The sequence below is a fragment of the Protomyctophum bolini genome (assembly GCF_963924005.1).
Source record: "Protomyctophum bolini genome assembly, chromosome: 19".
Classification (NCBI taxonomy): Eukaryota; Metazoa; Chordata; class Actinopteri; order Myctophiformes; family Myctophidae; genus Protomyctophum; species Protomyctophum bolini.
Genome location: NC_137880.1, coordinates 21,034,638 through 21,049,637, shown reverse-complemented (window position 1 = coordinate 21,049,637; position 15,000 = coordinate 21,034,638). Strand labels below are relative to the sequence as shown.

Genomic DNA, 15,000 nt, shown 5'->3' with positions numbered 1-15,000 from the left:
AAAAAATTATAATCAGAAAATCTACAAGCTTGTAGAGCTACTATAAAACGTTTTGCCTATAATAACATGCAAAAATAGGGACCTCAGGGTTAAAATGCCGGATTTATCCTCCCAAGGGCCCCCCCCCCCGGGCTAGACAACATTTCATGCCCCCCTGGGCTGTGTGGTGCGTTTCGGTCGCACAGCAAAGCCATAATTTTGGGGTACCCAGCCCCCCAAAAAAGAGAGGCAGGCAGGCATTCAGACAAACTAGTCGCTGAATGAATGCAGCCACTAGTAGCCAGTAGTGCTAATGCAGTTTTACAGCAAAATATTTCACAATGTGCTCTATAAAATCACAGTAAGAGAGATGCAGCCCAAACTAGCCCAAAGGTAAGTCCGGCCCTATAAATAAGCTTGAAGGTTTATGATTCTATCTTCATTGACATCTACTTGTTAGTTTCATCTCCTCTCCTCTCTTGTGCCTTTCCAATGTACTGTAAGACTTTATAGGTCAGTAGCACAGAATGCAACCCAACAACTACAGTATACACTGTAGATTCACTATGGACAGAAAATGTATGCTTACTGTATGCTTTCCTGTTTCTGGTCTGCCAAGAAATAATTAAAATCATACTGTAGGTTATTCTAGAGCAGACCTTCAAAATGTGCTCAGTTAACTTCAGTACAGATCTCCACAAAGGTGGCAGTTTGTTTATAACGTGTTTCAGTGCCTCTGGCGCCATGTCTCCTTTTTGAATAGAACTTCATCATGCATGAGACCAGTTAATCGGTTCTCCCTGGCCTGAGCTCATGTGTGGTTTTCTGTTCAGAACTTATGTGCATTTTGTGACGCACTTCTGGCCAACTAATGAGTTCTTCCTTGGCCCAGGACCAACCCTTTCACCAAGATGTGTGCAAGTCCATTCGTAGCTGCTCGAGATGTCCTGCTAACAGTCAAAAGTGGACAGATATGGGCATTACCTCCTTGGTAGTAGAGAAAGGCTTATGTTAATGAATAATGTTCCTCAGTTCCTGTGTATACTATACCTGTAACCAAACAAAGTTCCATGTCCATGTATATATATATATATATATATATATATATATATATATATATATATATATATATATATATATATATATACACACTACTACCACCAGTAGTAGGATTACTACCCAGGTCAGGCATGTGAGAGAGTTTCTTGCCCTGGAATTTGTGACCACAGGGTGGTGTTGAGGTTGATATGAAATGATACTCCTAGTTTAACATTATTTACTGTAGCTTGGCTGACAGGACCATTTTGCATGGTAGTAAAGTAACAGTATCAGGTTGCCACTTGAACTGAGCCCAAGCTACTATAAATAAATAGACATTAAAACAATGTTTATGCACACGTTTGAAATGGACTGAAGCAAATGTGTTGTTTCCACTCTAGCAGAGTACCATGTGATATACCCATAATGATACAGTATTGTGTGTTTTGACTGTTTTCCACTAGGTCCCTGTGTTCAGCATGCTGCATTAAGGCAGTGGTTCTAGAAGTGCCCCTCAGGGGACCACTGTAGTAAGGCACTGTTTCTCAACCAGTCCAGTAGTCCATGGACCACTATATCCATGGCATAATTACGGTACAGGTGGTCCATGAGAAAATGTTTATTGTACTTTGTTAAAAGCATCAAATATGTTTAAGTAACAATGCATAAGTCCATCCTATTTAAGATCATCTTTGAACGAATACCGTAGGTGTAGTGTGTGTGTGTGTGTGTGTGTGTGTGTGCATGCGTAGGGAGGTTGGCATGAAATAATGACTTGAGGGCTTGATATACTTTGTTGTGGGTGGTCATGCACCAGAAAAAGTCTATCTACAAGCTCACAACGTGGCACACTGCAGAGCATTATTGTGAGCTTTTGGTGCAGAACAGTTGTGCGCAACTAAGTATACATTTTTAATATGAATATATAAAATTAAATAAGTATCTTATGCCTTCTTAACAAATATGATGTGCCTATACTGTATATTCTTGTGGGGAGGTCAGGTGGTCCATTACAATATTGTTCAAAATATGTTAGTGGTCCAGAGCTCACAAAAGGTTGAGAAGCACTGCGGTGACGTATGCCAGGATGAAAGCTGACTGGTAAGTACCTAAAATATGTTTAGTACCATCACAGATGTCACCGTTACATTGTTTTAGTCCACAAATGCTGTAGACAGATGCTCAGCACTATGCTGCAAATTCTGTAGCCTACTGACAATACACAGAGCCCTGGTATACAGTAGAACAGCACTTAATGTGATGTAATTTACGTTATGTACGCCATGAAGATATGACTGTGATGAAGAGAGAAAGAAAACATGCACAATGCACAGAGACAGAGAGAGAGAGAGAGAGAGAGAGAGAGGGGGGGGGGGGGCGTAATGTTGTGAGTTACGACTTTGAACTTAGATGAACCCCATGGCCTGGTCAGTATTTTCACTCCGGGCCCCATCCCCCTGTGACCTCTCACCCCTCACCCCCGACCTATCCAATGAGCCATCTCTTAAACCACGCCCCATTTATGACCGTGACCGACCCTGACCCACTGATGAACCCGCTGTTGCTCAAACCCACAGATTCACCCCACCCCATGCCACCCCACTCCACTCCACTCTCCACACACACACACACACACACACACACACACACACACACACACACACACACACACACACACACACACACACACACACACACACACACACACACACACACACACACACACACACACACACACACACACACACACACAATGAGCCACACAAACATCTAAATCACCATTAAGAGGGCAGTAAAGACCTATGCTGCAGCACACTCGGTCAAAAGACAACATATACAAGGCGAGTGCTCTTTCATTAGATGTGATTGCAGCCATGGGACGAGCGGTCAGAGGGAACCTCTGCTCAGGTCTCTTAGAATGGGCTGGTCCTAATGACAGCACAGCCTGTTTGCATGACTTCACAACAAAAGCATGTTAAAAAGACAATTCCGCTGTTTTCCACAGCAAGGGTCCTATAAGTCATTCATCACCCTGGTGGGAGTTAACATGTCAGATCGTTGGCTTGGCATCTCCTCTTGTTATTGCGACGTTAAGCGGCCATTCGGTTTGCAGGGTTAGGGTTGGCAGTAGGGCAAAAAATGTACTTCAGCTTCACCACAAAAAAGCCAGGAGAATCACAGTTACTGAACATTGCTACAGAGTACAGACCTTCCAGGTCTTGCCACAGATTTTGGGAGATACGATAAAAAGTGTATTGATCCCTGTGGGAAAATTCAGATGTTGTACAGTAGCAGCGACAGCAGCAAGCGTGGAACACAGGGTTTGGTACAAGTAAGAGTAGAGATAAGAACAAAGATAAAATGAAATAGAATAAACAGACCAGGAGATGGACACTAGACATCTGCTCTGTGAAGTATGAGAGTACATTCCATCACCAGTGAATATATGCATGAATATGCAACCATCATTAATGGATATACAGTATGCATAGTCTTTCAACAGTGAATATGAGACCGATGTACACTCATATGAGGATAATACAGTATTACATTCTATCTACAGTGAATATGAAGTATGTATGAAGTGGAGCTTGTGAAGAACACAAGCTTCGTGACCTTGGGATGGTTTACTACTAAAGGTCTTTGATGTGCTGGAGCTCATAGGAGAGAGGAAGCCTGTATGTGGTTGACAGCACTTGGCGCAAAGCCAGTCCGATCAACACAGAGGATCAAATAGGAAAGCAGGCAACCGTTAGCCAAGCTTTTTTTTACTTGACTTTAAGCCCCGTTTTATACTTTGTGCGATAGTGTCGAATGAAAATAGCCGATCTACAAGCTCATAGTGTGTTGCATCGTGACACTTTGAAAGCTTGTAGATTGACCATTTTTGACAAATAAAAGGAAATATACATTATACACATATTTCTTTTCACGTTTTTCTTTCTTTCCCTTTTTTTTTTCCTTTTACATTTTTGACATGCCCAAAATAGGCACACCAGTGTGGAAGTGGTTGATAAGAGATATACATGAGTAAATCCTAAGCAGAACTGAGACAGACTGCACCATATCCTGCACTATGAAATCCTCAGGGTTAATTCAGAGAAAGTATCACTGGAAAAAGGTTTAAAGACCCATGAACACGCGTACATAAGCGCACACACACACACACACACACACACACACACACACACACACACATGTGTGCACGCGCGCACACAAGCACACAAGCATGCGTGCATGAAAAAGAAGCATGAAAAAAACATCACTTACAGACCGGACATCGCAGCTCTGCAGCAGCAACTTTCCATCTCTGCCTCTCTTTCTCTCTCTCATATTCTCTCTCTCTCTGTGTATCACTTCCTCCTACACTTCACCCTGCTCTGCCCTCTCCACTGAACTACACACGCTTTCTAACAGCCTACTCACCTCATGCTCGCTCGCTATCTCTCTCTCTCTGTCTGTGTGTCTCTCTCTCCTTCTTTCTAGCTCTCTGTTGATTGGCCAACAGTTAGATGTGTGATTTACAAACTGAGAGACGGCTGAACAGATGTTTAGATGAACCCCCAACATGTAGCCCCCCTCTCCCACCCACCCCACACACACACATACACACATTAACCCAGTCGCCCCCCCTTCAATCCATGGCCCCTGAAATCCTGTCCTTATTGCTCTAAACCCTCTCTGACAACCAGACATAACTCCACTTCTCTCGCACGTGTGTGCACGTGTGTGTGTGTGTGTGTGTGTGTGTGTGTGTGTGTGTGTGTGTGTGTGTGTGTGTGTGTGTGAGTGTGTGTGCGCGTGTGTGAAGGTCAGGGGTTAGGTAACTCTCAGGGTTGACAAGGCAATAGGAGGTGTCAGGGTTAGGACCTCAGAAATGTACACTTGTACACACCCACATAAACATACATGTGCATATACAAAACATACACACGTGCACACACACAAATATTATACATGCACACACATGAAAATATGCACGCACATGCGCACACACACACACACACACACACACACACACACACACACACACACACACACACACACTCACACACACACACAAACTAGACGCAGCAAATAAAATCTCATACTTTGCACCAATGACACACAAAATAAAATGTGTCTGCTGCTGGCTCAGCAGCACCTAGGCTGCTGAGCAAGCCTGACGGCGTGCCGCGGGTTCGACTCCCGATCCCGACAGCCTTTGCCACGTGTCTTCGCCCCATTTCCTGTCAGTCTACTTTCAACCTATGAATAAAGGCAGACAAAGCAACAACAAAAATCTTAAAAGAAGAAAAAAATTAAATATATATATATATATATATATATATATATATATATATATTCATTGTCATACTTTAAGTATGAATGAAGCCTGATTTATACATGATTGCACGGCAGTGTCGCCCAATGAAAACAGCGGAGCTAACAATGTGTTGCGGTGCCACCAAGTATAAATCATGCAGGCTTCATCAGGCTTTATATTACGCTTAATCAGGAAACACGTCGGCTTTTGTTCACTCCAGAAAAGGAGTGACTTGACGGAGATGTGTGGATTCCATGTGATAGGGAAGATGTTGGATAGTGGGGGTAGAGCCAACAGCTGGCTGCTATTCAACGGACTTGACAGAAAACGCGCGCACGCACCACACGCACGCACGCACACACCGCAAACACACACACACACACACACACACACACACACACACACACACACACACACACACACACACACACACACACACACACACACACACACACACACACACACACACACACACACACACACACACACACACACACACACACACACACACACACACACACACACACAAATCTGGAACTGCTTAACCTCTGCCTTCAGTCCTCCACCAGCCCTCCCTCTCTCTCTCTCTCTCTCTCTCTCTGTCCCCCCTCCTCTTTTCAATCTATCTTTTTCTTTGTCAAACTATTTTGTTGGCCTCTTTCTTTGTGCCAAAATGTCTTCTACCTCTCTGTATGACAAAATAAAAAGTATACAATGTAGAATACAGAACACAGTCCTTTGTCTGTCACACACACACACACACACACACACACACACACACACACACACACGCGCGCGCAACTCAACTGCACTAGAACTTGTGAACTAGTCTTTGTTTTGGGGGATATTTCTGGTAAGTGACATTGGGTGAACAAAGCAAGACTACATGCCATGTGGTACTGTAGGTCAAGGTCATTAGTCACATTCATATCCCATCATGCAACTCAAGCACGTCCTCGACTGCAACCTGGCCCAAACAGCAATGCCAGAGAGTGTACTGCTCTCCATTTTTAAAAGGAAGTGATCAGAGTGTCTCAAAGACACTAGTGCTGGTGAGAAGATCACTGTTCACAGGAAACCGCACGCATGCATGCATGCACGTACAGTACTGTACACGGGTGCACACACACACACACACACACACACACACACACACACACACACACACACACACACACACACACACACACACACACACACACACACACACACACACACACACACACACACACACACACACACACACACACACACACACACACACACACACACACACACACACACACACTAAACTCTGCTCTACATCTCTGTCTCTCTGTCTGGCTTTCATCTATCTCTCTCTCCATCTTTCACACAGACACACATGTTGCGTCTTCTCCGCCCGCAGCCTAAAGAGACAATCTGGAATTTATTGGACCATGTGGATTGTCATTGGACCATGCTCTTTACAATGTTTGATTTTCTTAAGCCAGAGGACAAAATGCATTACAAATGTACAAACGGTGTTTCCCAGTCTCAAAATGGACACAACGTCAACATTTCAACACCGCCGGCAGAAGGTCAAAATGTGCTGTATATATATATATATGGAATAGGAAATAACATCCCTTCTCTCCCATTCTCTACCTTAAAACACTTGAACCCTAGTGTCCCTATTTTGGGGTGAACATTCAACCTACTTGTTTATAAAGCTCTCAATGGTCTTGCACCTTCTTACCTCCATGACTGCTTGTCCTCCAGATATGTCCCTAACCGCCACCCCTCAGGTCCTCCAGATATGTCCCTAACCGCCACCCCTCAGGTCCTCCAGATATGTCCCTAACCGCCACCCCTCAGGTCCTACAGATATGTCCCTAACCGCCACCCCTCAGGTCCTCCAGATATGTCCCTAACCGCCACCCCTCAGGTCCTACAGATATGTCCCTAACCGCCACCCCTCAGGTCCTCCAGATATGTCCCTAACCGCCACCCCTCCTCAGGTCCTACAGATATGTCCCTAACCGCCACCCCTCAGGTCCTACAGATATGTCCCTAACCGCCACCCCTCCTCAGGTCCTACAGATATGTCCCTAACCGCCACCCCTCAGGTCCTACAGATATGTCCCTAACCGCCACCCCTCCTCAGGTCCTACAGATATGTCCCTAACCGCCACCCCTCAGGTCCTACAGATATGTCCCTAACCGCCACCCCTCAGGTCCTCCAGATATGTAAAGTAACACAACTGCCTTTATTCTCTGCCGTTTTGTTTTTTTACATACATTTAATGTTATATTATCAATAAAATCTTAGTTTTGGCTTAGGCCAATTATTTGGGGACCCACTTGCAATGTACTCATGACCCACCACTGGGCCCCGGCCCACAAGTTGAGAATCGCTGGTGTAGACAATCATTACCGTATGTTCCAAAACCATGAAATCCAAGATGTACAGTATAAGTCCAACACACCACACAAGGATCACAATATTATTAGTGTATTTTGGAACATGTTTGCCTAAAATAATTTAATAATAATAATCCCCAGAAGGGATGTAAAATCAAAAGTGGTTAGAAGGAAAACATTTTTTACTGTGAAAGTAACAATTTGTGGTTAATTCTAATCTGTGAACATTCCCATGCACTAGCTGTGCACCCCTGACAGCATTACATTTTAACCACATGAACTACTGTATTGTCCCTATTCTGGGCTCGTCACAATACGCAAACATTTGCTGAAAGCAACAGATACAAGCTCACAACACGTCACAATGCAATGCATTGTGAGCTTATAGATCAGCTATTTCCGGTGAAGAGATTTTGGTGTAGAGTCAAAAAGGAGGAGAGATTTAATTTGGGTTTAAATTGTTGAACTGGCTTCACTATAACCACATGTAGGTATAACATACAATACAGTATGCAATATGTTTTTACATTTAATTGTCCTGATGAAGGTCTGACGACCGAAACGTCAACCTAAAAAATAACTTTTTGCAAGTTCCAGACAGTGTGTGATTTCATTATCAGAGATCCCCTTCTGAACATTTGCGCACCGACCTGTCACCAACCTTTTGAGGGGTGCATCGGCCTGTGAACTTCTAAAAGTTCACATTTAATAAAAAATGGACTTTCACCAACCCAGAATGTGTTCTACTCATCACAGGATCCCAGGTGTTAACTTTATGTGTAAGATATGGACTCTTTGCTCCCAGCAGGTCAAATTTAATTAATTCAAATGTAATTATTACCCTAGATTTTATTATGCACCGAGAAAATGTGATTGGATTGGTGGACTATGGTAAAACAGTTAGTCAGAATGTTAAATACACAGTATAATTTAACTCTGTCTCTTCTATCCCTTGTTACCTCTGTCTTATACACACACGCAAGCACGCACGCGCACACACACACACACACACACACACACACACACACACACACGGTCAGTCACCCTGTCCTGTCATACATGCAATCAGTCAATCACTAATGCTTAATTTGCCACGCTTGCCTAAATCATTTTTTTCAAACTAAGATATCATTTACAACCCAGACACAGGCCATCTTCCACTAATTCATTTGCTCACTCTATTTGCTTTCTCTCACTCACTCACTCACTCACTCGCTCGCTCACTCACATGAAAGGGATCACTCACAGTCTCACACTCACTGTCTCTCTTATGCCAAAAACAGCCGGTCTGCTGGTCGCATCCACAGCCTGCTGTGAGCTTGAAGATTGGCCAATTTTGGCATGCAACACAAAATCAGGCTTTAATCTAGTTCATATTCACCCCCTCCCACCTCTATTTTCCAGCGGCTGAGCCAGTCTCTCTGTCTCCTGCTGATGTAGTAGGGGTCTCCTGCCTGGAAAGTCTGCCTGGGAACAGGCCTTCTCCGCAGCCTTCCACTGTCACCCTGCACACACACACGCACGCACACACGCGCACACGCACACGCACACACACACACACACACACACACACACACACACACACGTGCGCACGCGCACACACACACACACACACACACACACACACACACACACACACACACACAAACAACATGCACACACAAACATGTACACAGTGACACAAACACATGCATATATGTGTATGCATATTCACACATAAGCATGCACACATACACAACACGTACAGTATGGCTGGGCATACAATACAAAAACATAGCTCTAATAAACCTTCCTTATACTGTATACACAATCTTATTGTAAGTACATAGCATGTCTTTACTTGCTATGATGGAAAACTAGCAGGTCACATTCACATTCAGTGGTAGGGTGCTGGCTGCTGCAGAATACTTTGATGATATTTGAAATGTATCGATGATTCGATATCAATTCAGTTTAACCACTTAAACCCAAAAAGAAAAAATGTCTACAAGCTCACAACGGGGGAAGGATTTACGTACAATAATATGACATACATGTAAGGAAGGTTCCATAATGAATACCACTGTATGTAATTCAGGGGTGCCTTGGATGAAATTACAAAGGTGAGACCTGAGCTAAAAACGTTTGAGAAGCACTGCAGTGCATACATAGCTGTCAGCTGACTATACAGAAACATCTTCAGAGACATGATATCCTCACCTCTTTGGGGGAGTCACAGCTCCTGTCATCGGGGTCAACTAGAGGAGAAGGAAAAGTGAGTTACAGGAAATGGTCCATTTGTTCACATTTAGCAGAAGCTGGAAGGGAAGTTTACGGTTCTCACTGCACTACACCAACACAAGTCAAGTTAACGGGAAGATTTACTTCAGTATGGATTAGTTATTACACCAATTTAAACTTTCAGTATAGCCTACTTACATACTGTACCATCTTGATTTTGAATTGCCGGTTCAAACTATAAGTTTAAGATTTTAATTTCCATGATAAAGCTGGTTCAGCCATAAAATCCACCTTACAGTGAGCCTCAATTGCTTGGATGCATTTCCTGAAACACTAACCTCCTTCACAAAACTCTAAAGTGCTCTAAACTCAAAAAATCCCAGAAACAGTCAAATAAATTCTGATAACACTATTACCACTTGTGCAAAATAATCTATAACAATTAAAATTACAGCCACGAGTCAAAAGATACAAAAACACCCAAGACATTTCTGGATGCTTATCTTTTTCATCTAGTATGGTTGTTTTACTTGACTTCATTTTGTCTTTTTTCAGTGCTACACAAACAGCTGGAAAACGGTACAATAATTGGCCATGCAATGAGTCTGACCAACTGTGTCGAATAGGAATGGGCAATGTACATATACAATTGAGAAAAGAAAAACAATCAGTTCTGACTGAAATGTCAAAGTGGAATGAGAATTGCATCTATACACTTTAACAACACCGTTTAGTGTTTTGTATCTGTGTGAGCAGGAAACTACTCTACTACTACATGTACTACTGGTGTGGTGTACTAATTGTGTGGAGGTTTAAGGGACTGTTAAGAGAATTGGATTAGACTCTCAAGAAATGCAATGCAAGCGAAAGAGAGATGTTAAGCCCTCGCTTAATTAGTTGTCACCATTACCCCTCCGTCTTTGCATCAAAAGCCTCAGACAACAAATTGAAAAGATTACATAAATAAAAAGGTTTGTAGTTTACATTTGTCATCTCACTGTGGGTAAACATTGGCTTGTTAGGACTGCTAGCATTCCACAGTGAAAGCATAGGGGGCAGAACTGGCGGCATGCTGGACTGGTCCAGCATCCTTAACATAGGGGATCTTCAAACACACAACGCGTTGCGATGCGATGCATTATGAGCTTGTAGATCTGCTGTTTTCTGAATTTTCATTTTTCCCTAAAATGACATGCCCAAAAAAGGGACGTCAAAGTGGAACGTGGTCAATGTGTTTTGTGAGAGTCAGAGTGTTATTCCATGTACATAGTGAACGACTGAGAAGTGTCACGTACGTCTCTCTGGGTGCTGGAGTTTCCGCCGCCCGCGCTTCCTGCGAGGGCAGGGCAAGGGGTCGGGCTCCTCCGGCGGGGTGGGCGGAGCGTTCACACACGGGTCAGAGTTCTCCATCTCCTAGGAGAGAGAGAGAGGGACAACATAGTCTGGATCGGAACACGGCCGCTCCATCAGCCTCTGTCTGGCACGTTGTACACTCAGGGCTACACTCTGTCTTCAAGCCTCACACACACACACGCACACAATGGAGCTATTAGAATACATTACACCACACAAAGACAAATACAGTACCATGGACCTGTTGGGCTATTATACGCACACGCACACGCACACACACACACACACACACACACACACACACACACACACACACACACACAAACATCATGGAGCTATTAAACTACATACACACAAAGACAAATGCCCTGGACCTGTACGGCTATTATAATACACCACACAGCCACACACCACAAGGCAATATGCACAGCACACACGCAACGCCTTACAGTTATATTACACAGACTCAAAGTCATATATGTAGGCATATAGTAGTCGTCACGCACGCACGCATGCACGCATGCACGCACGCACGCACCCAATCACGCACGCACCCACCCACCCACCCACCCACGCACACACACACACACACACACACACACACACACACACACACACACACACACACACACACACACACACACACACACACACACACACACACACACACACACACACACGCGCGCGCGCGCGCACACTATAGTCTGCCCCCGTTAGTGCAATACAGAGCAGGTATGCCCGAGGGAAAGCGTCTGTAGATGATCAGTGTAAATGAACTCCCTTACCCTCCCTTCCTTCACCACACACGTACGCACATACTGTACGTACGCACGCACGCAGACACGCACGCACGCAGACACGCACGCACGCAGACACGCATGCACATCTGATAGGAGGGGGATACTCATACTGAGATGAAAAATGACATGTGCTCAATTAATTTGTATAACAGGAACATAAAGCAACAGCAGGGAAGCTAACCTCTATGAATGTCAACATCTATGCCTGCACAAATTAGCCTCCAGACATAAGTACCTTCATTAATCTACAACCTGTTGGTGATAGAATCAACACAGCCTGGTTGATTACATGTCTCAAAATAACAGACCCACCCCATGCTTGACAAGACATAATGTAATTCACACAGTTGCAATAGGCCCATTTCTTCTCGGTAGCCAAAGGCATCCTCAAAGATTTTTTTTTATATTCTAGCTAATTCAATGGCATAGTCAGTTGCTTAAAGGCAAGCTTTTACATTTTGCAAGCCACTTATCACACAACGGCTCAGGGGGTTGGGGCTGGCGGCAGGCTCACTGGAGAGGTGGGCGTTTTTGTTTTGTTTTGTTCTTTATAGGTGTGTCACTAACGGGCTAACAGATTTTATGGGTGGGTAGTTAAGAGGAGGGGAGACCAATGGGTGAGAGCGGAGCTCAAAGGCTACGCTAATGCTAGTTAACGCTAACAAGCCTGCGGAGAACTGTAATGAGCAGGTGAGAAGAGCTATAAAAGGCAACATGCAAAACAAAAAGCTGGACAAAATGGCTTTGGGGGAAATTGTGCTGCGACAGCGCACAGCGCTCTAGGTGTAGACAGTAAAATGCAGTTAATTTAACCTAGACAGTGTGGACCGTAAGGGTCCATTTGGCTCCATTTGTACACACACAGAGTTCAATTAGACTGTAGACATACTGTAACACCCCAACACACACACAACCCCAACCCTCTCCATCTACACAAACATGCTCAGGAAATCACATTAATACTGCAAGCAACCATGGTTCCACTTCCAACTTAATGTATAGTAATTCATGTTTCAGTGCATTCTTAACAGTAGAAGTAGTACAGTCACAGGTTATGCTAAGATAAAAGCCACAGGGGCGTGTTTCCATTGTGGTCCATTGTACTCAATTCTGTAAGACATACAATATAAACATACATACACATCGCTCAGGCCTGCGGCCAAATACATATCATTTTGGGGGTCCGTGACATGAAAGGAGAACTTAGAACATTAGAAGAGAACTTTAGAAGACATTTGTAGAATCGGCCTCAAGTCTTAATGGGTTAAGACTTGTGGTTCAATAAAATAAAGTTCAGTTTGTGCCTATCAAAAAGTAATTTGTTTTGATTATTGATTTATTATGGGTTATTGTAATTTTATTGGGTTTTTAAAATTGATTGAATGCTTTGTTTTTTACAAGATATTGCACACAAAATCTATACTGTGTGTATGATGTAAGGTGATGAAATAAGGTGTATGATTGTCAAAAAACAGGATCGACATTAGATCCACAAATCTGGCATCGGTCGGTCTCTCTCCCTCTACAAATCTCATACTGTACTTCCTCTGCTCTCAGCATGTTCAGTGCCCACTTCCTGTTTCTCACAAATATATAATCAATGGTCACACACACACACACACACACACACACACACACACACACACACACACACACACACACACACACACACACACACACACACACACACACACACACACACACACACACACACACACACACACACACGTCACCATGGCCTTGAATGGCCTACAAATAGAAGTAAACACTGTGCAAAGTAGCAGTCTTACCGTACCCTTAGCCTTTGCTTTGTGGTGTCAACAAAGTAGTGATTAATTCCAGATTATTATTATTATCACTAAAGAAAATTGCCCCAAATTGATTAAATCAAATAATAATGTTTATAATCGATTAAAATCAATGAGTTCAGTTAACTGCTGCACCACTTATTTCCCTTCCAACAACATGATACATGGAGTCCGTGGAATAGGGCACAATAGGCTGCAACCCACTAAAGGGGAAATTGAAGGTCAGCCGTTGGTAAACAAGTACAAAGGTTGACGCTTCAAAATGCAGTATAGTGTTGAGGAATGGTGCAATCGTGGATAGAGGTCAGTCAAGGCTCTAGTCTGCTATGCAGCATTAAATTACTGTTCCATTGACGGTGAAGAACAGGTGACACCTGATCGCTTTTGTTGACATTGTGAATGCTATCAACTTTCCAGTGTGGTTGGGTCAGGGTGATATGGACAAAATCAAATAGCACAATATGTTTGACCAAAAAACTCTGTAGTGATAAAATTGGGATGATAATATTGTATAGACACAATAATAGTTATTCTTTTTAATTTCCAGGAAATGTATGTCACGATGATTACAATATCCAAAATCCATGACAATACCTAGTCTCAGACAATTCTACAATGCCACTTTGCAATATCGATATAATATCAATATCCCAAAGCGACGCATTGTGAGCTTTAAAAAAAAAAGTAGGCTTATGTGATTCAAACTAGGAAAACAGAACACTCATATCATGATATTACAATATCCAAACTCCCAGACAATATCTGGTCTCACATCACAACATCAATATAATATAAAATATACGTATAGATAAATTGCCTAGCCATACATTGCATAAAGTCTACTACTACTTCTCTCTACTTTCTATCTAGCAGACAGGAGTGTCATGACATCACCGCCATCTGCATGGATTCAGCAACAACTGAAACATGTGATTATCGTTCCTTGACCATTTGTAGGTAACGAAAAAAACAAAAAACAAACTTTCGGTAGATGTGTCCCAGTGTGTTCCTCTGGCCCTGCTTCAAATCATTGTGAATTGCTGCTCTTAAAGAGGTCCAGCTACTAGCTCATCCTACGCACACGCACGGAAACACGCACGCACGGAAACACGCA

The 15,000-nt window shown here is 43.3% G+C and overlaps 1 protein-coding gene across 5 annotated transcripts in view; it reads right to left on the bottom strand.

Moving 5' to 3' along the window:
- The window catches only part of dnmt3aa (DNA (cytosine-5-)-methyltransferase 3 alpha a), a 57,629-nt gene that overhangs the window by 26,686 nt on the left and 15,943 nt on the right, over positions 1–15,000 (bottom strand). For 4 of the 5 annotated variants that reach the window (XM_080791259.1, XM_080791261.1, XM_080791262.1 and 1 more), the window contains exons 4-6: positions 11,221–11,338; positions 9,905–9,942; positions 9,097–9,210 (exon numbers count right to left, since the gene is read on the bottom strand). The exons of the other annotated variant lie outside the window; for it this stretch is intronic. In XM_080791259.1, the coding sequence (XP_080647385.1) occupies positions 9,097–9,210; positions 9,905–9,942; positions 11,221–11,338 (270 nt within the window). The remainder of the gene's footprint in view (positions 1–9,096; positions 9,211–9,904; positions 9,943–11,220; positions 11,339–15,000) is intronic. 5 annotated transcript variants of the gene reach the window in all.